This window comes from Drosophila albomicans, chromosome 2L (genome assembly GCF_009650485.2).
Source record: "Drosophila albomicans strain 15112-1751.03 chromosome 2L, ASM965048v2, whole genome shotgun sequence".
Taxonomy (NCBI): Eukaryota; Metazoa; Arthropoda; class Insecta; order Diptera; family Drosophilidae; genus Drosophila; species Drosophila albomicans.
In genome coordinates this window covers 5,113,997-5,139,349 of record NC_047628.2, presented here as the reverse complement: position 1 = coordinate 5,139,349, position 25,353 = coordinate 5,113,997, and the positions used below count along the sequence as shown (strand labels likewise).

Here is a 25,353-nt window from a genome sequence, read left to right as displayed (position 1 = left end):
GACCGCATTCACCAACCATCTCCGGCTACAAATATACATACATATGTATGTATGTATATGTATCGGATTACCATATAATGTTATTTATTTTTATAAAACGACTTAAATGCTTCAAAGCATCTTCTACCTATTTGACAACTTATCCATTTATTTCTTTTGTCAGAATAGTTACCTGAAAGTATACCATAATTTTTACATAGCAAAAATGGCAACTGCATTACGTGCCCATAATTTATTGATCGTTTATTATTTGTGTTTATACATAATTACGTATATTACTTTAAAGTCCCAAAAGCCAGTCAAAAAGCTCAACCTGCAAAGTGAGGTTAGGTCACATACATACAGATTTTCGGCATATCCTCTCATTGCATTGCAAAAGTGCCATCAAAACTCAAAAATGTCAATCAACGTCGACTGCAAGCGAATGAAGCGAAAAACAGGTGAAATAAATTTGTGTGCTTTTGCCGTAGACCAGTCGATAGACCGATAGACAGCTGGACTGACTGCATAGACACCAGAAGACCAGACAAAAATTTAACAAATTTAAGGTCATTTTTACTGCTAAACAATGTCACAACAACAGCACATATCCTAACAACAATAAAGCAATGGCAGCCACATCTCGTTCTCTCTCGCTCTTCTGTTCGCTCTCTTGCTCACTCTTTGGCCAAACATGTTTATGTATATTTTTAGTACTTGACGTACAAGTTCGCAAGACAGAGACAGCGAGATAAGATAGCAAAGCGAGTGAGCGAAAAATGCTGAAAAAGCTTTGAGACCACTCCCCGAAAAGTTCAGGCGACGGCGCAACGTCGACGCACACAAAACAACCAATCCCAGGCACAAATACAAAAAGCAAATACACACATACACATATACGCAGATAAAATGAAAAACTGAAACGCACACACATACACATACACAGCGAGAGATAAAAGCAAAAGCAAATGTGTTACAATGCAATTTCCCCGCCAAATGGCTGATGATATTGTTTTTGTTGTTGTTGAGAGACCAACCCAAACTCAATTGTTCGGGGCCAAAAGACAAAAAGGGAAGCTTGGAAAACTGGCAAAGCTAAAATATGAGCAGCAACAAAAGCAGCAGCAACAGCAATAACAACAAAAGCAAAAACAAAAACAGAAACAGAAAAGACAAAAAATAGCACAGGGTGCAGCAGCAGTTTCCAATTGGAAGTGCAGTCTGATTTTCTAAGGGTTGGGCTGTTGGCGTGATTATGTCAGACGCTCTATGTGTGCGTGTATGGGTGCCACCTTCACCCACCAAACCATCAACCCACCACCACCACACAAGCATAGCCAGCAACAACATATGACTGCAAAGCAAAGCTGAGCAGCGGTTCGTCAGTTGCTTTCCAAGCGCCGACGCCGCCGCACTTGCTCCACGAGCGCTCGGTCGTCATTCGTACAACGCATTGCAAAGTGCAAACTTTGGTAACGGTAAAACGCTTGTCGTTACCTCGCGCTGCGTCGCCCCCGCTACCATCGTCGCCCTCGCCGTCGCCGTCGTTGCCATTGTCGTTGTCGCCCCGTCGGCCAATGGCCATGCGCCAGCCTCGCACGAAAAGTGTGAAAAAGCCAAAAACCCAAAACCCAAAAATGTGACCATCAAATATTTTAAATATTAAATGTTGAATGTGAATGTGAATGTGTGTGCAACATCCTTAAGAAAACGAGCGTCAAATACAATAATTGTCTATGTAGAGAAAATAAGCGCTATTTCATCAGCCTCCAACCTCAACCTCAGTCTTACACTCAGCCAGCATCTTAGCAAAGCACCTAGAATAATCGTTCAGGCATGGAACTTTTGAAGCTAATGATGTTCAAAAGTGACTTTCTGTCCAATGGCAAATGTGACGATCGCGTACCGCCCATTAACCTCAGTCAATTGCCAGAGTTTCTCTTGTGTAAGTTGCTGAAGTTACTTTACCCAATATTATTATACAAAATTTGAAGATGGAGAAAATCTATAGTAATCAAATCCATATTATTATACAATATTCTAAAATGAATTAAAAATGGATAAAGTCTATAGAAATCGAATCAATATTATTATACAAAATTCTAAAATGATTTAAAAATTGATAACATCTATAGAAATCGAATCAATATTATTGTACAAAATTCTAAAATGGATTAAAAACAACAGAAATCAAAAATTAAGATGCACAGGGTGACAGATGGGAAGAATAAATCAAAAAATATGCAGAAATAAAGAATAATTGAATAAGTTTCAGAAGTACACAATAATAACAAAAACGTATAATAATTCTTATTTTACTCTTAAATCTTCTTAAGTGGCCAGCTTTTTAACATTTGTTTTAATGAGCAGATAGATGAATATATAGAAAGGGGAAACATATACGTATATAGAGTAAAAAATATATATAATTATGGTTAAAATTTTGGCAATTATGTTATTTGTAAAAACTAAACAAATTCTTGGTTCCAAAGAAAATTCTATAGTAATTCTTGACTATTTTCGATAAATTTGCCAACAACAGAAAATCAGTCAACTCATATTTATTATTTCGATCTTAAATTTATTATAAAAAATTAAAGAGTTTATACAATTGAATACGAATATTCATTTGAAGGTATTATTTACTTAATTTCCAAATGTAAATAGAAGAATCAAGCTATATAATAATAATAATAATCTTTTTTGTCAATTTTCGATTTTATATATGTACATATGTATATATTTCAGTTAAAACCTGTGTGGATGGTGTAAAATATGGAAATGTATCAGAGTAATTTTATAACTTACATTTAGGTTAAATTATAAAAGTCTTAAAAAATTTCAGTTGAAACAATATGGAATACAAAATTTGAAATGTTGAGTAAAACACTCAATAACAAAATGAATTTGTTGCTCTATCGAATATGAAATACAAACGAAATCGATTTTAGATCTGAACAAAGCAATTTTATAATTTTGGAGGTGACAGTTTTAAAGTAGACGACTAAACAGCTTCAAATTACAAACAAATTGCTCAATTAAAATTCATTTTGAATTGAATTACGAGTGAGAAAATATTAAAATATTGAAAATCAGAAAACAATGCAAATCGGTAAACAACAAACAAACCAACATAGTTACAATTGGAATAGCACATATAGTGACTATTGATTTATATAAATCATAACAAGCAATTAATATTAATGAAAGCAATTTGGTATTTTTGCAATTCTCTTTACAGCAACGATACCAAAGTGTGGCGGATGCCACGAACTGATCCTCGATCGCTTCATACTCAAGGTGCTGGAGAGGACATGGCACGCCAAGTGCCTACAATGCAGCGAGTGCCACGCCCAGCTGAACGACAAGTGTTTCGCACGGAACGGGCAGCTGTTCTGCAAGGAGGACTTCTTCAAGTAAGTAAATTTCTCGAACGGATCCTGCGATGTGTGTGCGGGTGTGTGTTGATTTGTTGCCCCGATTTTAATGAAAATCTCCCGTTGCGCCGTTGCCAATGTTCGGGTCGAACAGACGTTATGGTACGAAGTGTTCCGCTTGTGATATGGGAATACCGCCAACGCAGGTGGTGCGTCGTGCCCAGGACAATGTCTATCATCTGCAGTGCTTCCTCTGCGCCATGTGCTCGCGCACCCTCAACACCGGCGATGAGTTCTATCTGATGGAGGATCGCAAGCTCATCTGCAAGCGTGACTACGAGGAGGCTAAGGCGAAGGGTATGTACATTAAACCCTTGAGCAATTAGGGTTAGACAAACATCATTAGTGAATCTCGCATTTCTAGGTCTCTATTTGGACGGCTCGCTGGACGGTGATCAGCCGAATAAAAGGCCGCGGACCACAATCACCGCTAAGCAGCTGGAGACTCTGAAGACCGCGTACAACAATAGCCCGAAACCCGCCCGACATGTACGTGAACAACTGTCCCAGGACACGGGTCTCGATATGCGTGTGGTGCAAGTCTGGTTTCAGAACAGGTTAGTTACAAATTCTCTCTTTTTTTGTCTTGAATACTCTTGACAATCCGTTGTTGTTGCAGGCGCGCCAAGGAGAAGCGCCTGAAAAAGGATGCAGGACGCACTCGATGGAGCCAATACTTCCGCTCAATGAAGGGCAACTGCTCGCCCCGCACTGACAAATTCCTCGACAAGGATGACCTGAAGGTGGATTACGACAGCTTCAGTCATCATGGTAAGCCCTTGCTTGCTTCACATAAAGAAATTTTTTACTTATGATTACTTTCCCTGGCTTAAATTAGATCTTAGCAACGATAGCTACAGCACCGTCAATTTGGGCCTGGACGAAGGCGCCTCGCCGCACAGCATACGCGGTTCCTACTTGCATGGCAGCTCGAGTCCATCGCAGTATCCTCCGAGCAGTCGCTCCCCGCCAGCGGTGGGCCAAAGCCACACGTTCGGCTCATATCCCGACAATATTGTATACACTAATATTGGTAAGCAAACCTGTCGTATACTTGATGTTTTTATATCAACTACGGTTGGCTTGAATGACTGTATTACTTAGTGCCATCAGAAAGTGTGTGTAGGCGGTGATGAAAGCTTTTTCGACGCCAAAATACCGATATATGTCTATGTCTTTTTCTATGATTAAATTTAGTATTTGTTGACTACACTTATAACAGCAAGTATGAATTTAATTATGAATAAAATAATTAGTGCTGATTTGAATTCAATAGAATAAAATAAGTTGTAATTGAAGGAGTAATTTATAGTGCAAAAGTCAAGTAAATATTTTAGTACATTTATATAACTTCATATATTTGGTTTTTATTTAGTAATTGTTCGTCAAGTAATTGTAATTGTCAATCAAGCCGCTTTCACACGTTTATTCGCATAAAGTTTTTCTACTATTAACTTACTTGTTGTGTATTTTAACCGATGTTCTTTCTGCTTTCTTACAGATCACGCTGTGGGTGCTGGAATGCATCCAAACAAATCACATCATCGCCTGCACAGTAGCAACAATGTTTCAGATTTAAGCAACGATTCTAGTCCCGATCAGGGCTATCCTGACTTTCCACCCAGTCCCGACTCCTGGCTTGGCGATTCGGGGAGCACCAACAACACCAGCATCAACAACAACAACAACAATGCAAGCAGTAATAATAACAATAGCAACAATAACAATAACAGCAGTGGCACAAACACGGGATCCTCCGGAAACGGAAGTGGGCCAACATCCAATTCAAATGCAACAGCAGCCGCAACTCCCAATCCTGCAACTCCCGGCGTTCATTACTGATACTCAAAATTACTTTTGCGTTATTTTGAAATGCAATCACGCAATTTTCTGCAGCTCGCAGCTGCCCAACAGCAGCAGCAGCAACAACAAAAGCATACATCGCAGCAGCCTCAATAGCAGCAGCAGCAGCAGAAGCAACAACATAACAGTCGTTACGACGCCATTTTAGAAGCTTTTGTGCACTTAACAGCGCTGGACGAGAGCAAAAGCTTTACACTTAACAGTGCTGGCATTCGCAAGCAAGCTTTTACATTTACATTTTTGTTTTTGTTTAAGCATTATTATGCACTCATTTTTCTTACTTTTACTAATTAATGTAACACAATTTGCTCAAGAATTCTATTTAGTTAAAACTTAAAAAATTGATAAACCTTAAAACCAAGCAAAACAAAACAAAACCAAATACTTAATGACGATATGAATAGTTTTGAGTACAAGAAGCATTGTACTTAGAAGTACATAGTACATACCTAGATGATGATTGCGATGGTGGTAATTATGTATCCCAGGTCTAAATGTTATAACGATTATTACCCGCTTTTGTTTATATAATTTTTAAGTTTGATTATTTAATGTATGTAAATATTGTATATTTGTGTATAGTGAAAAAAAAACAATGGAGAACTACATTTTAAATAACACTAAGTCTGTATAGTGGGGGGAATGCGGGGTCATAGTGCACAATATTTATTAGGCCGATGAACCCCAGTTTAAAAAAAAAACAAAACCAGAAACCAAAAAAGGAAAAACCAGTTATTTATTGCTTTATATAGGAATACAAGAATTGCATAGGAGAAATATCAATTACGAAAAAGTGATGTCGTATATACATACATATAATATATCTAATGTAATACCAAAACCAAAAACCAAAAAAATACAATGATTTCAAGCAAATAGAAACTTCAGTAAAAAATGCAAACTACGTAAAACAAATAACGAATTTTTAAATTTATTGTGTATTACAATAAGTTTAATTATTTCAAATAAATGCGATAAAAAATAAATTACTATTTGACATGTAAGAATAAAAATGATACAACAAATTGTTAAAAAAAAAAAACGCAACTTATTTTTTATTTTATGCATCACCTCTTCAGATATATGGATCTTATCAGATCATTCGATGTGTATATCTGCTGATAGTTTGCATATATGTGTATGTGTGAGTAATTAAGTGAAATCTACATTCTCTTCATTTTATCATACCGTTGCAATTGATCTCTTTATGCTGCTCTATCGCACACTTCTACTATTTCATTCATACTGAGCGCACAAGTGGTACAGCTTTCTCTCTCTCTCTCTCTGTCCCTGTCTGTCCGCCGACTCTGATCTGTCTGCTGGTTCTGTCGTTGTCTGTTTTTCTCATTCAGTCTCTTATCCTACGTTCGCGCAACAACGTCTAATTAGCAGCCACCCGCAGCAACAGCGAGGAAGCTTTTTGCGCCTAGCGCCTTAACTTAATTGATTACAAAATTGCATACATATAAATGTATAGACAACAAAATAATGACTAAATAATGTCGTGTCATTTGAATTTTGCAGTTATTAAAAGTTCCCATAATAATTCTACGGTGCGTTTTTCCATATTCCAACCAATAATTAATCTATAAAAAGCGCCTAAGCAGAGCGTATTGTTTTTGTTGTGTGCGTGTGTGCGACAAAAGCAAAGCAAGCAAGCAACAAGCAGAAAATGTGCTGCCAAAATCGAAAAACAAATGTCGTAAAATGTTCTATTTTTATTTTGCAGTAAACTACAACAAAACGCAGCAGCAGCCACAGCAAAGCCCTTGTTGTAGTTGTTGGGCGTGAGGATGCAAATGTGTAATATGTTTTTGTTTTTGTTGCGACGTCAAATTGCATTTGCGGCCGATACGCCGCTCGATCCTTAAGATTCTCCCAAATCAAAACATCGAATACAGACACGGTCAATAAGTAGAAAAAAGAACGTTTGTTTTCTCATATATCGTTTTTAAAGTCATAACAAGCACAAATCGATCAAATATTTGTTGTTTCAAAACGCATTGCGTTCCGTGCGTTTTTTCTAATAATGCAAATTCAATGTATGCCAATCATATTGAAAGTAATTTTCGTGCTGTCAACAATTGTCGCAGTCACAGGTAAAACAATAACACGGCCCCAGGGTTGCCATATATCTGCAGTTTCAGCTGTTTACTGACGACTCTCTCTCATTATGCTCTTCTTTTGGCTTCTGTTTCGCCACTCTTCCTCCTGCAGATTGTTGTTCGAGCCGAATTTTACTGTTGCGCCAGCACACGCTTGAGATTGAAGAGCATGTGGTCCAGCTGGTGAATCAAATGGAACTACAGCAGCAGCAACAACAACAACAACATAAGACCGATGGACTACTCAGCGAGCCACAACGGGACTTGCTGCTGTTTACCAACTCTAGACAAATCATCCAAATGCCAACGGATCTTCATCATTTGGAGGGCGAATTGGCATCAATTGTGACAACGGAGCGCGAAAGCGCCACTGAGATTTGGTCAACAGACACTGATGAGGAATCAACGCCGACGACGAGCATGAGCTCAACCACAACAACATCCACATCGACATCGACATCAACATCAACATTAAAAACTACAGCAACAACAGAACTGACATCATTGTCAAAAAACACAATGGCAACGGGGGAACCTCCGCCTGATGTCAGCAGTACCCCACTATTGGCCAGCGAAGCCGCCATTGTCAAGCTCATTAATGCTGTGCCAACAATGACCACGACGACAACAAAAACAACAACAATGATGAGCAGCACAAATAGTGGAAGCAAACCAAACAACTCGGAGGACATCAGCTTCAAGTTTCCGTGCAAGGATAATTATGCAACCGATTTCTGCCTCAACGGTGGCAATTGCTATCGCTGGGCGAATTCCGATAGCTTCAATTATTGCGTCTGCGCCGATGGCTTCGTCGGCGAACGCTGCGATTCAAAGACTGAGGATGGTGAGTAACCCAACAACCCAACACATGGTGACTTTCTTTAATACTCCCCACTCCTTCAACGCAGGTGTTTATGTACCTTTGCAGCCCAGCATGATGGAGCCACAGCTAAAAACGGCGCACGTTGTTTTCTCGTTCCCCATGCTCATTCTGCTATCCACCATCTATGTTGTGTTTGGCGCCGTGTTCATGTTCCGCAACGTGTTGGCTCAGCGACGTAAGCAACAGCAACTACATTTGCACAAGCAGCGTTTTTTTGTCAGCTGTTGAGCATCCAGAGAGAACTGCACTCTTTTTGCAGTCAATCACTTTATTGGTTATAGAGAGAACCAATTTAACTAAAAGCGCGTTTTGTTTTTTGAAACGATTATTTTTGTTTCACTCATTTTTTTTTTTTACAAATGCTGAAAGAATGCATTTTTCTTGTTTTTTCTTTTCTAAGATTGTTACTTCCTCCTTAGTATTTTTTCATTTACTTTTCTTCACGTTGCGCAACGCTTTAATTTATTTAATTAATTATAATTTCTGTAAATTCTTTGTATTTAGTTGCAAAATAAGAGCGCTCTTTGCTTTAGAAGCTTCGATTTAAGCTTAGTAGATTTGTTTTTGTAGTAACATTTTGTTACGCTATTTAGTGTGTATTTAATAATTAAACTTAGCGTTTATCTCTGTTATTATTAATATTTTTTGTAACACTTTGTTACGCAAGAAATCGAACAAAGGATGTAAAATTAATTAATTCTTGTATTTATGAACAAAATTCACTTTGTAATGCATTAAAAAAATCGGGACTCAAAAGTTTGTAAAACTTGAAAATTACTTGTGTGCGTTTCATTTTCTTTCTTTTAGTTTACAATCTATTTTTGTTTTTGCTTTTTTTTGTTTTTTATTTGTTTTATTGTAGGACAGTTTTGTGGACTTCCCCTTGTTTGTGTATCAAACCATTGATTATTATTCTCATTCATTCCACTATATCGAAGCTCAAGTTCAGTTCAGTCGAGCGATGGCTGGGTTTTATTTTATAATATATATTTATCCAATATTTCGTCAAAAAATTCTTTACAAATTTCTTAGAACTTACAGTTAAATGTATAGTAGAAATTATTCAAAAAATTCGTTCATCATTGTATTGATGAATTCTTTCTTTCGTTTATCATGATCATCAATATGACAATGGTATGTATGCGTGAGTGTGTGTTTGTGTGTGTGTATGTGTAGTTGTGTGGTGTATATCGAATGTAGTGTAATGTATATAAATGCGTGTTGATGGATTATACGAGTATACATATGTATGTGTGTGTGTGTTTGTAAATGGAAATGATCTCTTTGCAAATGTCAAGATTGAAAAATTGCGCCATCATCAAATTCGGTTGGACCATCATCAGCATCACATGCGGGGAAAATCGATTTCCTCGACTTTCGGTAGGTGATCGAGGTGGTAATAGTGTGTGTGGTGTTCGTTGGTGGTGGTGAGACGACGTTGTTGTTGTTGTTAATCAATGTGTGTGTGTGTGTGTGATTTGTATATTCTGTCATTTTCTTCTTCTTGAATATTTGCTCATGTAATCTTGGATTAGGGATATGAAATTCGTACAAAAATGATTAAAATATGTAAATGTTAAAAATGTATTTTGCTTTTTTTTGCTCTCGTGTTTATCTTTTAATTGTTGGTTTTACGTTGCGTTTTCTTATTTGTTTTTGTATTTTTTTCTGATTTTTGTATTTTTTTTTTTTGTTTTGTTTCTTTTGTTTTTAATAATATGTAATATATATAATAATTATTAGTATTATTCGCATGTCACGGGCAGGTCCTGTGTTGAAACATCTGCCGCGGCGTTCTTCTCCTTGATGTCCTTGGCAGTTTCCTAAAACAAAAAATATATGAGCGTTCATTAGTTCAATAATAAACAATGCTTAAAAATATCACAAATAATGTCGATTTGGTGGGAGCATGAACACATAGCGAAAAACGGATAAGCAACTTAAAGCACAACAACAACAATAAAAGATTTAAAAAATGGGGGGAAAAGATTCGTTACAGATAACAACAAAAATATATCAAAAATTAATTATACAAAAAAAAAAACTAGGAATGGAAATTTTTGATGTAGTATCTTCAATGACTTGAACTTCATTTTCTTTTCATTATTAATAAATAGGGTACAGTTGTATAGTCTGAGTTTAAATGCGTTTACTGCGGCCAAACAGAGTTGTTAGATCGGGTAGCTGGAGTGTACATTAGGTTGCTGGTGCTTTTGTTTGTGTTGTAAGTGTGCGTGTTGTGTTGTGTGATGTGTTTGTTTGTGTACTTGTAAGTGTGTGTGTGTTGAGTGTAGTGATGCAGTATTAGAATGGATGAAGGTAGGATGGATGGAGGAGATAGTTAGAAAGTTAGGCGCCAGCCTGCGATTTGTTAATACAAAGTGCAATTATGAACGACAGACGAACACACAAGAACAATTCAATACGACTTTTTACAGTCTAGCACCTAGTGTTTTTTTGTTTGTTTAGTAAAATTAAAAGTTTAGATTTATATAATTCATTCCTTTTACAATGTAATAAATAGATCATGCAGAAATTGTAACATCAAATGCAAGCAATACCTAACCATTAGAATACTATTAATGTTAACATTAACATAAACTGCAACTGTAACAGAATACTGGACAGACTACTGCTTGTTTGAACTGCTTGGCGCACTGCTTTGTTAAGCAGCAGCTACAAATGCATTTTTAGGAAAGCAAAGAGAGCAAGATACAGCAATGATACGGAAAAACAATGATGAGAGAATGAGTGACAGTCAAAGAGAGAGGGGGAGAGCGAGAGAGAGCCCAAATGCAGGAGATAGTTAGAATTATTGTGGCACACAAACTGATTTGTTGAGCAGAGCGAACGAGCGAGACGAGTGTTAAGATTCGTTACGAGTTGAGTTACGAATGTATCTATTATGGAGTAGTGGTAAGTGTGGTGTGGTGAAGTCAAATTCAACCGAGTTCGGAGTTGTTATTCACCTCGTAATGAGCAGCAGCTTCAATCAACAGCTTTGGACTCTGAATCTCTTTTGTTAAGCTAGTTATGTCTGTATCGGATTCGGAATTGATATCGGTTTCATTCGCAATCTTATTATCGCTATCTGTTTGCTTTTCCTCATTCTGCGCCGGCGTCTCATCTAGGGCCTTCTCTTCAACGTTATCCTGCAAACAGAGCTCATCGACGGCAGCAGTCAGACTCTGGATGAGCACATCTGGCTGTGAAGCAATTTCTTCGACCGGGGGCTCAACAATGTCTTCTACCGTCTTGTTAGTATCAACATCCTTTTCGTTCGTATCATCATCTTCATCAACGTCGGTGACAATTCTTGCAACAGGAACAGGACTGGTTCTTTGCTCTTCGCTCACTTTCTCAATGGGTTCGACTTCGGCATCAATCAAGGGAGGCACATCTTGTTTCACTTGCTCTGTGACAAAATCTGCTGCCTGCTCTGTGATTTTCTCGACAATCACCTGAGCTTGTTGTTCAATCTCGCTGAGCAGCGATGCATCCTGCTCTACTACTTCTTCTGTTGTTGCTGGTGGTGGTGTTGATGGAGCTATTATTTCCTGCCCTTGATCTTGTTTTTGTTCCTGCTCCTGCTCCACTGGCTGATCCTTCTCCTCGACCAACTTGTCGTTCGTATCTTGCGCCGCGGGTGCAGCTGCTGCTGCTGCAACTTCGTCGTCGTTGTCATCGTCGTCAGTTGTCAAGGCAAAGGCCGATACACGTGAGGGCGGTGGGGACTTGGGCAATGGTGGCGGAAGACTCGACTCGACTACAACTTGAGCTGGCTCTGCAGCAGCAGCAACAGCTTCACCTTCATCATCAGCTGTCTCATCGACAGAAACTACAGCACTTTCAAGCTTGGGCTCGGGGACAAGTTCTAGTGTATCAACAGGGGAAGCTGAAGCCGAAACCGTTTCTTGAGTTGGCTCAGCTAACTCGGTTTCTGTTTGAGGTGCAACAAGAACAAAACTTTCGGAATCGGGATCAGAGGTTTCACTAACTGCCTCTATGATTGCTGCAACCACTTGTTCTTCCTCGGTGCCTTCGGCTTGCACATCTTCATCCTGCAGTTGGGAAGTGGGTAGAGAAGCGGAATTGTCGGAGACAGTGTTGATAGTGTCGTTGGTGGTGGTTGTTGTTGTGATGTTGGGTAGTGTATTATTTTGGGTCTGAACTAACTCTGCGCCTGCAACGGTCTCGGTCTTAGTAGTTGTCTCAATTTCAGTGATTTCTACTGTTGTTGTTTGTTTGTTTGTGGTGTTGTTGTTCTCTGTAGCTGTGCTAGTTGTTGTTGTTGTTGTTGTGGTGGTACTCGTATTTACAGTGTTGTTTTCTGTGTCTATTTGTTTTACCTCGATTTGCGACTTGATCTTAATTTGCTCGGCCTCGGACTCGGCAACGGGTGTTGGAGGTGGCGTGGCAGTCTCGTCGTTCTTCTCTCCAACTCCATTAGTGCCATTCTGATGTGGCTGCTCCTCCTCCACATTGTTGGTGGGGGCTGCTTCCGGTTCGGTTGGTGATTCGGCCAAACCATTTTTGTCGCCATTGGTCAACACAACATCGGCGGCTGCAGCTGCATGGCCATTGGTAACAACTTCGGTGGTTTCATTGTTACTAACGGGCTCCGGAACAACGCTTGGCTCCACTGCAGCAGGTTCCACTTTTGTGGCCTCAACGACTGGCTCGGCCTTGACCGTCTCCTCACTTACTGCTGTTGCTGCTGCGTCTGCGGCTGCGACTGATGTTGCTGCTGGGGCAGAAGATGTCTTGTCGTCACCGTTTAGCTGTTGCTCCTTCTTCTCTTCTTCGCTGGCTGCTCCATTCTCAGTGGGTTGTGCTGCTGCCTTGGATGTCGCATCTGCAGTTGCTGCATCCGCGCTTTGCTGTAGATTCATTAAACACAATTAGTTCAACTTTCGTAGCTGCAGTTGTATTTGTGGGTTTACCTCTGGGGCTGCTGCGGATGCCGTTGCTCCCTCTGCTTCTGCTGGCCGCTCTGCCTCGCCATTTGTTGCAGCTGCTTCAGGGGTGGTTGGAGTTGCCGCTGCTGCAGCTGCTTCTGTTGGCGAAGCTGGATCCTCGGCCTTGGCTGGCTTCTGTTTATCCTTTTTGCCAAACGAGATGCTGCGGAATGACCATTTCTTTTTCACTTTATCCTTCTTCGACTTGGACTTGATGCTCTCATCAGCCAGCGGGGAAATTTCCTCAGCTCCGCTGCCCTCCTTGGGCGAGCCAGTTGCTGCTGCTGTCTCATCCTTGGCGGCTTCGCCAGCTGCATCGCCAGCAGCGCCATCCGCTGCTTTGGGTGCGGCATCTGCGGCGTTCTTTTCGGTTGTCAAGTCTTTGTCATTTTCCGAATTCTCCTCAGTTTCCTTTTTCTATAATTGAATGGAATTGAATTAATGTCTGGTCAAGTCTGCGTACATAACTCTTGTGTACTTACCTCGCTTGTGGCAGCCGCATCGTCGCTGTCGGCATTCTTTTCCTTGGGCGACGCTGCGTCGCCGTTTAATGCGGGCGCCGTTTGATCGACATCTTCAATTTTCTCGAGTTTCCCAGCAACTTCGTTGCCCTCGCCAACCTTCTTCGGATCGGTGGTGATATCAATTGAACGTTTGCTTTGAGCTTTACCCATTTTTGCTGGTCCTTTTTTGTTATTGAATTACTAATTGGTTCTATGTGTATCTGTGTTGTCGTAAAAATAAATGCGGGTTGCAACAAGAATTTTGATATAATTAGAAAATTGAATTGTGTTTGTCATATACTATATCTATGGACAGTATGCATCTGTATCGAATGCATATATGGGTTGTGTGTATGCATATATTGTTTTTTAATTAGTTGTTCAACAATGTATCAAGTATCGCCCAAATGACAAGGCACACTTTTAAAAAAGAACATGCAATTTATTTATACATCTGACATTTCAATGAACGCCAACTTTTCTAGCCGCTGTCCGCTGTCCGCTATCCGCTGTGGCAACGTCTACACGCCAGAAAACTTTGCGTTTCTTTAATGCGACTGCGGTTCCTCCGTTGGCTATGATAAGGTGCATGCCCAAGGCACAGCTGCAACAGAGGCAACAAAACCCAACCCACTTAAGATAAGCATAAAAAACGAATCACGCTGAACAACTGCACTTATTTCACTCTCTACCCATAAGCCAATGAATTTATAGTTGGTTATTTAAGTAACCATATTAAGTTACTATACAAATTGCAAGTTGATTAATCAACAAAGAATTTTAATTCTTTTTATTTCGCATTTTTCGACCCTGGCTGCGATAAGAAGAAAAGCACAGTTACTATCATTGTTATTCAGTCACTATCACATTGCCAGTCACTGTCACAGTGAAAGTCACAGCGTGGAATTTGGCTCATCTCTGCTCACCCGGGCAAGTGTTCGTCGACGTCGGAGGTCGACGCGCTTATCACTTTTGCTATAGCTGACTGAAAAATTGGCACAACAAATTTAAACAAATGAATAACGCTAGCAAGCAAGCTAGCTAAGTAGACGGCAGCAAATCATGGAAACAACAGAATCGAATGGCGCATGAATCATCTCTTATATCCAGGAAATTTTAATGAAACATCACAGAGATACACACACACAAACATACACACGCATTTGCACGCGCACTCACACTGTAAAAGAGCGTAAGTACGCGAGAGCGAGATGGCTAGATATTCTGTTCCATTATTGTTGCTGTTGCTTTTGCTGTTGGCGTGCTATGCGTCACTTTGAAAATCGAATTACTCGACTTGGTAAATGAAACAGAAACCGTACCAAAGAATTTTAATGAAGTGAGAGGAATAAGAGAGATGGGGGAAATGGGCGCAAAAAATTAAAAGCGAAGTTTCGTCATGTTTAGGGGTTGAACAACAAAATAAAGCATGCATAAAAGTTCCAGAGGCGCGGCAACAAAATGTCCACCTTTAGTTGCCGCCAGAAAGGCACCATTTTTTTTATTGCATACAAGCAAAAACAAACATGCACACACACATGTACTGTAAGTAAAAATGTGTGTGCGTAATCTGAACATTATTCATGCTTTGACTCTTCAGCTGCAGCACCAACAGCTGTTTTTATGCTGGTACACCAAATAATTAGAAAATAACTCATCAAAGGATATTAACACACATTCATCAGCTTAGCCTTGTATACCATAAAAAGTCACGCGGCAATTAAAATATAATATTTTAATAAAATAGCTCAGCAAAACATAACAATGTGAAATTGGCTATTTTATTTATAGCAAAGACAAACAAAATAACTTTAGCCACTTTCTACAAATTTTTTTTGCATTTCATAATTACTCTTGTGTTTGCTTTGTAACCGAAGTTTACTGTATGTAAAATGGCGCCATTGAATAACAACGAAGAGAAAACAACGGAGAACAAGAAGGTCTCGAAGTCTGAACATCAAGCAAGACATCAAGTTTCATCAGTTTCGTTCAATGAACCAAAAAAAAAAAAAAACACTCGAAAAAGTTGAAACCCAACTGACTGTCTGTCTGACTGACAGACGCGTTAGCTTGGATGTCTGCTTGTTGCCAACGCAAAAACAAGCAAGCGAGAAACCAAACCAGCCATGTACTTTACAATGTTTCAATCCCACAAGAACAGGAATAAATCTAAAGCATATTTAACGACCATGGGCATAAAAAACTAGAACGAATGTTTATCTTTTGCTATGCCGAAGACTTACTGCTCTTTAAGCTGAACTCTGACCAACTCTGTCTATGAATCAACTCAAACATTCAATCATTCTATTATATTTTATAAAAAATATTTAATATTAGTTTTATATTTCACAAAAAATAATAAAAGCCAAGAGGCAGCAATTAATTTGATCGTATAATTACAAATTAGATTTTCAACATATAAGATAGCACAGTATGCAAAAATGTTGATGAGTAATCGCCAGAATATGCCAACACACACATGAACACTCACTGACACAAGCTAACACAGGTGTAGAGCCGTAACTCAACCCTTGCCAAATAGACAGCAGAAAAACCAACTGTGCGCATACAATGCAAAAATAGCAACAACAACGTGAATATATGTATAAAAGCGCAAGTAAATTTGCGGTATGACGCATCGGTAAGGCAAAAGGAAAAAGGACAAGAGAACAAGGACGACAATAAGAGGGTTGCCGGCCGGCAATTTACTACTACGATTTTACTACTGCTGCTACTGCAATACACACACACACTATACCAAATAATACTACTACACCACACAGCGCACAACAACAACAGCAACGACGACGACGGTCATTGCCCGAAGTTGCCATGCCAACGAAGCAGCGACGCCAACGCTGACATTGACGTCGGCGTCAACGACACTACGTCACATCCGAACACCCGAGCAGGGAGGGATGGGGGCGTGTGAAAATACTTGAGCGCCGACGCGGCCCACATAAGACAACAGAAGCGAACCGAAAATATGATGGCGTTGCCAGACTGCACTCTGACTGCAATTGAGAGATGACATGCACAAAATGCAAATCTAATCGAACATAGCACGCGCTCAACTTTGCACTCACATTCACATTCAATTGAGAGCGAGAGTTGAGTTAGAGTTGAAGTTAATGAGAGCTGTCTGAAAGTGACGAACAAAAATGTGTCGCTCCATTAAATGTACTCAAAAGAGCTTTGAGTGCTGCTGTGTCGGCATTTGTTAAAAGCAATAAATTTCTCTTTTCTTTTTTTGACTTTTATTAGTTAAATTCAATTTAAACTTGACCTTTGATGTGATGCACACGAACACACACATGCAAGCGCACAGAATTCAGAGTACAATAGAAAAGCCACTGGACTCTCACGGTTCTTTCTTTTCTTGCTGTTGCCTTTTAAGCCGCGCCTTTCAGTGAAAGAAAATTTATAAATTGAAGGGACAAAGGAAAACGCAAAGAGCAGCAACACAAACACATGCACATACACATACACATACAAACACAGCCACCGAAGCAGAGTGGTGTCGTCTATAAATAAAAGCGCATTTATCAACAACGAAGCGTGTTCGAAATGCAACAACAGCCACACAAAGGAGCTGAACTCACACACACACACACACGAATGTATGTGTATCTGTGAATATGTGCGTTGAATTGTCTGCTCTCTATCAATTTTGACACTTTAAGCTGCGCTGCGGCTGCGCTGCGGCTGCGCTTTCAATTTGACGCCGGCTACTACTTTAACTCCCCTTCCCCCACACAATTCTTTCCCCCTCCTCCACACCACTGGAAGATCGTTGTAGCCATCCCGGACAAGATACGTAAATTAAATTGATTGTGCAGGAATGCGTACAACACTCGGTCGCTCTCGCTCGTCGTCGGGGCTAGCCAACTGGACAAACATTAATTTCATGTCATACCACACACACATATGGACGATACGAATGTTTGTGAGTACATTCCAGTTGGTTGCATTATTGTACACAATTGAATAGGGCATTTATAGCACTGAAAACAACATGATAAGTGCGCGCGCACTTAAAGCAAGCAGACGTAATTGAACTTTTATAAACTAATCAAACAAACGCCCACAGTCACAGCATCCCCCTCTGATTGCCCTTCCACTGACACTTTGCACGCACTTAACAGCTGACAAACACGCACATACACAAATACACGCACTCATAGACATTGCAAATGCACTCAGTTCAATCTCACACACATTCCTTCCAATTTCTTCATTCAGGCATCGCTGACTGAGTGTGAATATGTATATGAGAGAATAGACCGAAGGGCACTAGAGTAGACATAACAATACACTCACACCTTACACATTCACATGCGCATGGTATATGTTTTGTCATACAAGTGCAAGCATTGCACATTTGTCATATTATTTGCCATTTGATACGCTTGCGTCTGTTTGTATTGCTTGTGCTGATAAGCCACGCCTAAGCAAAGCACAAAACCAATCTGCAATCAGAAATCAAGTAATTTAAACACAACATACATATGCATAGGTACGTTTACATCAACAACAACTACAACTGACCTACGCAGCCAAAAAGAGAAGGAAGCTAAAAATAAGAGAAATGTGTGCGAAAGACACAAAGAAAACAAGACGAAAAAGAAACAGAACATTGTCAAAAGCAATACAGTAGCGTCTCAGAAATTGTCTCAAGTAACCGGATATAATTGGTTGCCGCTGTTTTTTTTATTGCTGCTGTTGGAAAGGATATGTACGTAAAACGAGTGCATTCCATAATTAGTAACAAGTACATTACATGCAACAAACGTACGTTGTTCGAAGAAAAAGTCACAGTATTAAAAATTAAGAAAATATTTTTTTCAATTATCATTTCCTGTTGGTCAGTTGTTTTGTGGCATGTTATCCATCCGTCCGTCCATCAAGAGTCTTTGAATGCTTCAGAATTCATCATTGATATGTGTATGTACATACATAGCAATACTCCCAAATATAATACACGCATACAAAGCTCACATTGCTATAACGGTAGTGTGGTCAATAGTAGCTTTACTATTCGAGCCCCCTACAAACACCCCACCATATGATAAAAAGAATAAAAAAAAAGAATGAAAAGAAAATACAGTAATAGAGAGGAAGTGTCTGTAGAAGGCAACCAGCACTCGATTGATAAACGAATGAAGCACAAAGAAAACAAAACTCCCTATCAATTGCATTGGACTCGGAACCTCATCGTATATGATTCAGAGTTTTATTCTTAACAATAGGATGACAATTTAATATTCTTGATTTTTGTTGCTTCACATCATATCAAAGTGTGGGAGCTACGTGACTCGCTTATACATTAAGATATTTATACACATATATTTAAACAAATGTGTGTTGGGAGATTTTCGCATTATCTGCTCCATCTGTGTGTGTGATCTTGACAAACATAATACATAACTCTGGGCATGTGTCAAGAAAGTAAAAGACAGCAGCCAAGTAGTCAGCAAAAAGCAGATAAGTAAGCAATCTTTTTATTTTCTTTAATACCGAACCATTTTTTGTACTGCAGATTTAAATTGCCAAGCGATCATATTACAAAACACGTTTAATCAAAGTGGGGGGAGCCAACAAAAGTTATCTTTTTTGGCGTTTTCTTTTTAGACATCAACCCAATAAAAAGTTGAGTTAACACGGTTTATCTCTCATCGGCGAGCAAAATTTAATTTTAAAAAGTTGAAAAGAACAAAAGCAATACCTTTTTTTCAACAAAAACAACAAATAATGCATTATGAACAAATTGTCTATAATTTCAATGACTCATCTAGAACACATGAAGAGTCTATGCGACGTATTTAACACAACTTATAATAATTACGGTCAACTGCTGGACACACTTTTTTTAATTAACGGATTGATAAAAATCAATTGATAGCAGCTCTTTTGAAGAGCCATCAAAAATTCAAATGTTCAATTCCACTTTGCAACATTCTTGCAACTGACCAGATCAGAGCCCACTCGCTGAAGCACAGCAACGCTTCGAGGAGACTTGGCAAGTGTAGCAGCAATAAACTTGAATATACAAGCACACACACACAATGTTAAAGGATGCGGATGCAAGTAGAAAGCATACAAGGTAAAAAGTGGGCTGCGTCTGCTTTTGCAACTGAACCGGTTCGACTATTTTTGTTCTTTCTCTACCCCTCTTTCGCTTTTTTAGTCTTTCGATTTTGCGGCTTATTAAAACACAAGAGCGAGCGTGCAGAAAGTCTTACGGCAATTGCTCTAATCGCGAACTAGCTATTTTGTATACAGCTGTGGATTATGGCCGTTAGCAGTTCAAGTTTTCTATAAGTCAGAAGGTGACAAACTGTCTTCAGCTGCTGTAATTGTACAATGTTCAAATGCTTCAGTGATTTCGCTAGTTGCGCACTAGTTCGTAGTACTGCTGGGGAGTTGGCAGTTGAGACAAAGGCGAGTGCCAATTAGTCACCAAAGATGGATTGCTTGGGGGTTTGCTGCGTTTGGTTTCACTTAGAATTGAGTTGTTGCCACAGGTGGCGCGCGGTCGGTCGCTTCTCATCAATTTTTTCTGATTAGGAATTCAAAGCGTTGCACAAAGTCTTCACTCAGTACGAAGTCGGTAATCTGCGGACTACTTTGGTATTGTAAACGGCATTTTAATACAGCCATAAATAATTCATAAGACGACAAAGCGACAAATGGCAACAAATCGACGCCTGCTGCTTCTGCTTACATATTTCCGGTACTTACTCTTTTATCTCTTTCTCTCTCTGTTGTTTCAGTTGTCAGCTGCACGGGTGGTCACGAAAATATCTAACCGAGGATAATAAAGAGCTTTCCCTTAATCTCTCAGGTTATTGGTGGAATTAAAAGGCAAGTTTCCAATTAAACGGTATAATTATTGTGCAAAGCACTTTCTGCTTTCATCAACAAGTTGTTAACCACGCACTAAACTTCAACTTCAGTTCAGCAGCACACAAAATTAGGAATTACTCGATTCGTTAGGCAGCGAAAAAAGCCGACGCACAACAACACAACGTGAACGAAACACACACAACAAAATCAAACCGTTCAAGTCAAACAACAAACGACGACTGTTGCCGTTGGGCGACTCATGATCAGCGACGACGATGAGAAGCAGCAGCAAAAGCCGAAGCAGAAGCAGCAAAAAGCAACAACGACGACGAAAAAGAAACTTCTACTTCATACACTTACCCAGAGTGCAAGCAGCAAACCAGCAGCAGCAAAAGCAGCAGAACAACGCATCAACAACAAGAACAGCAGAGGCAGAAAGACAGACAAAGAGAGAAAGGCCGGAAGCGTCAGCAGCGCGGCGTCAACAGCTGAAATGCGGGCTTCAGAAACAACAGCAGCAGCAACAATATTGCATTGAGTGACCATCATCATCAGCAGTTATCGATAAAAGCGATAGTGATATTGCTGTTGTTGTTCTTTCTTAGTAGTGTTGTTGCTTCTGTTGCTTGTGTAAGGAGTCAATAACAAAACTAATGAGCCTTGGCGTCGGCATCGATACGCACATTGTGCTTGCATATAAATGCATGTGTTTAACTGTGTGAGTGTGCACATGAACACTTTATTGCTTTATTTTGCTATTCATGCTACACACAATGACCCCACATGGCAGCCAGCGGACGCTGTACCAACTTTAAATAAACAATGACATTACAATGGAAATATAAGCAAGAGAGAGATAGCAATAAATGTTTTCTTTTGACTTTGCGCACTACTCAGCGAAAATCCATGGTTTACTTTATGAATAGTTTTGTGTTAATTGTTTAAATTTAGCTTGATTATCGAATCGCTTATCAATTTAATTGGAAAAGAAATCATGCGTTGGCCTGTTATCGAAATACGCTGCAATACTGCACACACAATAAAGACGAAGCAGCACTCGAATTTAGCTTGCGAATGCCAAAGTGTTGACAAGAGTTGTCAGTGTTTCACACCCACTCCCCACCCCCCACATTTCGGTCTTCAATAACCACATGTGTGTAAAAGATGTGCCTTGGAGCTACGCTCCATCACTCCATCATCTCCTGAAGCGACGCCATCGCTGATTTGCCGTTGTGTGTGCGTATGAGCATGTGCATGAGTGCGTAGTATTCTTGTGGTTTGCTATGAATATGTACAAATGTATGTACATATATTTTCATTAAGGCAGCACATTTTTACCACTTGATTTTCCCACTCCTCACTACAAAACGAACAAAAAAAGCAATCCTAACCACTTGAAATACTAACACACATATACATATGTATATTCACTAATGTATATCCATAGATGAAGGTATGTTTGCAATTATTTGTTTATTTATAGTTGTCGGTCGCGCAATTTAAATTGTTATTAATGCTAATTCAACAAAAAGAGGCAGTAGTGGCAGCAACGGCAAATCACAAGCCTCTTCTGTTATATGTATAAATAACAAATAAATATGCCACAATCAAAAAATATTCGTAATCCAAGCAAAAATCAATCCACAAGAATAACAAATAAAGCCAAATGCCACAGTGCACGACAAGAAATGAGAGACGGCAAAAACAACTCAACAACACAGGTCGGGATGAAGAAGAGGCAAACAACAGCCGGCCGGCCGGCTGGCTGCACATTTCGGGTCCACTTCGGTTCGCTTCGTTTCGTTGCGATAAGCCATGCGATGCTGATCGCCACAAATTGCGTTGTTTGAGAAAAGCAGGCACTTTGTTATTGTTGTTGTAATGTAGTGAGAATAGAGTACAGTGGGCCCTTCGACAAGAAGATTCACAATTGCTAGTCTGCCACCTATTCATCATCAAGTTTACATTCATATATTTTCACCAAATATAAAATACATGAATAAACTATTTACATTTATACATATGGTATACTGATGGCAAGAACTTTTAGGTTTAAAATTAATTTACCAAATTCAATGTAATTGATTAAGTCACATCTATTAGACAGATTGAATTCAACTTACTGTAGTTATACAGGGGTGTCAGGGAAACTTTAAGTGATTTCTAGTGGAAGTCACCAAACGTTACACAACTGACACATTATCGCCATGTCACAGGATTCTAAGTGACTATCTTAGACATGAACTTTTGTTGTTTAAGTTATTCCATGATGTGGACTTAATTAAAGATTTACATTTTAATTTAATTTTCATTATAAAATTTGAGGCAAAAATAATACATTTCTCACTCGTCAAGTAATCCAAGATGATTCTAGTATTCTCTAGGCAATCGTTAGTTGCGTTAAAGGTAATAATATTTAAAACGAATCCATAAATTTTGATTCATTTTCAAATATGAATAACATTTTTTAAAATGTTCGCGTTAAAAAATGATTTTTCTGAAGGTCGTGCTCTAATTATGCTTTACTTTTACTGTCACTTTCACTTTTTGTGCCGCCATAAACTCTAAATAAGATATGTTTACCGATTAATATTAACACAATTCTTTAAGCTACAACAGTATTTGATTTGTTCTCTTCTAACCTTTTTTAAAAGTCGATAACAAAAATTAATAATAAATCTGGTTTCAAGATTTGTTAACAAATGCAACTAAGCTACGTTTAGTTCAACCACAAATTGCACTTGGCGGGCAGTACGAAAACGTATATCGAGTATTACCTCAAATGTGATTTGCGTTTATAGCAACCGCAGTCGGCAACAGAACGTACCCAATTCCCCCGTCGTAGTCCCTTCTTCACCCGCAAGCAAAACCCTGTTTAGCCTCTCTGACAAATTGTGAAATTTGAAACGACTTCAATACAGCCCCGAACCGAATGCTATATAATGCAATTCAACTCAAATTCAAAATAACAATAACAAACCCAATCGCAATCTCAATAAAAATCCAAATTGGTTTGTGCAGTAGCAGAAAAAACGACAGTGAAACTCTTATTACAGGACTAGAGCCAACAAAAAGAAATGGAAATAAGTAAAAATACATAATATATTAAGTAATAGATGATTAATAGTACTCATAATTGATTTACAAATTTATGGGATAATAAATTGGGGCTGAGTCAGTGAATTTACACTGCACAAACACACACATACACATAAGCCCACAGACAGGCATGTAAATGTGCAGCGACGCCAGTTAGGGCGGTGGCTGCCTCTGCCTCTGCTCGAGTCTTAGCCTTATACATTTTTGTTGTAGTTATTATAAGCTACGACTGGACTGACTGCAAAGCTACGACGCAATATGTATTTATGCAAGGAAAGCAACAAGAGTATAACAAGCAAACGATCTTCAGTGATGGAAAAGAAATCTGTAGAGATAATCAAGTAGCGGGCGAAAGTAAGTCACATTTTGATGGACCATTTGCACTATCCAAGGATTTTTTTGCAATCAAGTTCCATGTGCGTGTTGGCAAGTGTAATCATCAGACGAGACAAGGCGAGACTGCTCAAACAAAGAATAAACCCAAGACAAGACAACGACTGCGACAGCGACAACGACAATGAAAAATAAGTCAAGTCAGGCATCTTGAACTAGGCAGACAGGCACACACACGCATACACAGGCGGACAGCCAGTTTCAACCACAGACAACGCACATGAACATACACGTGCACATGTATTCGTGAACGTGTACGTACATACACACATATGCACATACACACGAACGTAAGAAGCGGTAAGGCAAGGAGCAAGCGAACGAACGAGTGACAGCACAAAGCGTAAAAAGGATAAATGAAGCACGCAAGGGAAGAATGTGAAAAAGCAGCGTAGAATGCGAAACAGGCAACAGAGAGCAAGCGAGCGAGATAGGATAGAGCGAGATACGAGAGAAAGAGAGCGAAACGGATACAAAGCCACCGGCAGCGACGCCGACCGAGGCGACATAGTGGCAACGCCGACGCATTTGCAGGCGGCACACCCAAAATTGAGAAGAAAAAAAACAGCAATAACACCTCAAAAAACTTACTAGCCGGCAAGATGGAAGAGATATTACATCTCAAACAAAGAGACTACTGCGAATAGAAACACTACATCAATACGTAAAAAAAAATTTAGAAATGATATTGTACAGATTTTTCTTTTATCGCGCCCAGCCCAAAATCAGACACATACCCAACACACACTAACAAGAGAATGGCGTCCTTTTTGAATTCCGCCTATTTGAGTTGTCTGCGACACTTGCATCTGTAAGACTGTGTATTTTCAAACGGTACAGTTTTAATTTAGCACACTTTATACTAAAGAAACATGTTAATGCTTATTTGAGTATACATTTTCAAGTTATAATTCACAAAACCTCGTCCTACACTCGCATTCACACACACACATACTTATTTGTATAAAGCGTTATACAGAATTTCAACAGCAGCACTTCCACACACACATAAGCACTCAGACAGCTTGGCTTGGTTTTCAAATTTCGTGTATTTGCCATATTTTTTCTTTACTTTTTTCAAACTTGTTATGAATGAAATGAAAATTGTTAATTGCATTTACCTGGCTCACAACTTGTATTATGTACACGCGCTTTATTCTTATAAACTGAGTATCGATATAAAAACCGCTGTTCGTCTTTCTTTTTAACTACTTTCTGTGTCTTGTAGAGCTGTTAAACAAACCGAATGCGGTGGAAAGTAGCGTGACCGCAAAATGAATTTTAAAA

At 39.2% G+C, this 25,353-nt stretch overlaps 2 protein-coding genes across 8 annotated transcripts in view; one reads left to right on the top strand and one right to left on the bottom strand.

Moving 5' to 3' along the window:
- The window catches only part of LOC117565375 (LIM/homeobox protein Lhx3-like), a 35,227-nt gene extending 26,044 nt beyond the window's left edge, over positions 1 to 9,183 (top strand). Inside the window, exons 1-8 of one of the 4 annotated variants that reach the window (XM_034244448.2) lie at positions 1,385 to 1,924; positions 3,221 to 3,395; positions 3,511 to 3,713; positions 3,781 to 3,973; positions 4,036 to 4,187; positions 4,255 to 4,449; positions 4,918 to 6,832; positions 7,009 to 7,207. In XM_034244448.2, coding sequence (XP_034100339.1) covers positions 1,816 to 1,924; positions 3,221 to 3,395; positions 3,511 to 3,713; positions 3,781 to 3,973; positions 4,036 to 4,187; positions 4,255 to 4,449; positions 4,918 to 5,258 — 1,368 coding nt within the window. In that variant the 5' untranslated portion in view covers positions 1,385 to 1,815 and the 3' untranslated portion in view covers positions 5,259 to 6,832; positions 7,009 to 7,207. Of the gene's footprint in view, positions 1 to 1,384; positions 1,925 to 2,990; positions 3,092 to 3,220; positions 3,396 to 3,510; positions 3,714 to 3,780; positions 3,974 to 4,035; positions 4,188 to 4,254; positions 4,450 to 4,917; positions 6,833 to 7,008; positions 7,379 to 7,496; positions 8,229 to 8,292 lie in introns of those variants that run through there. The other 3 variants (XM_052002969.1, XM_034244445.2, XM_034244449.2) reach the window with 3 other exon arrangements.
- Positions 9,184 to 9,854: 671 nt separating this feature from the next.
- On the bottom strand, positions 9,855 to 25,343 carry LOC117565372 (A-kinase anchor protein 200). Of its 4 annotated transcripts, XM_052002967.1 has the most exons (6): positions 20,470 to 20,802; positions 13,708 to 13,949; positions 13,211 to 13,642; positions 12,617 to 13,147; positions 11,237 to 12,328; positions 9,855 to 10,090 (listed from the first exon to the last, which is right to left on the bottom strand). In XM_052002967.1, exons 2-6 carry the CDS (start codon positions 13,897 to 13,899, stop codon positions 10,013 to 10,015), a joined length of 2,325 nt encoding a protein of 774 aa, XP_051858927.1. In that variant the 5' UTR covers positions 13,900 to 13,949; positions 20,470 to 20,802; the 3' UTR covers positions 9,855 to 10,012. The 4 variants fall into 4 exon arrangements, with proteins under 4 accessions (XP_051858927.1, XP_034100327.1, XP_034100329.1 ...); XM_034244436.2 differs by lacking the exon at positions 20,470 to 20,802 and adding an exon at positions 25,188 to 25,343 and having other exon boundaries at positions 11,237 to 13,147; XM_034244438.2 differs by having other exon boundaries at positions 11,237 to 13,147; positions 20,470 to 20,804.
- Between the last annotated feature and the right edge of the window lie 10 nt (positions 25,344 to 25,353).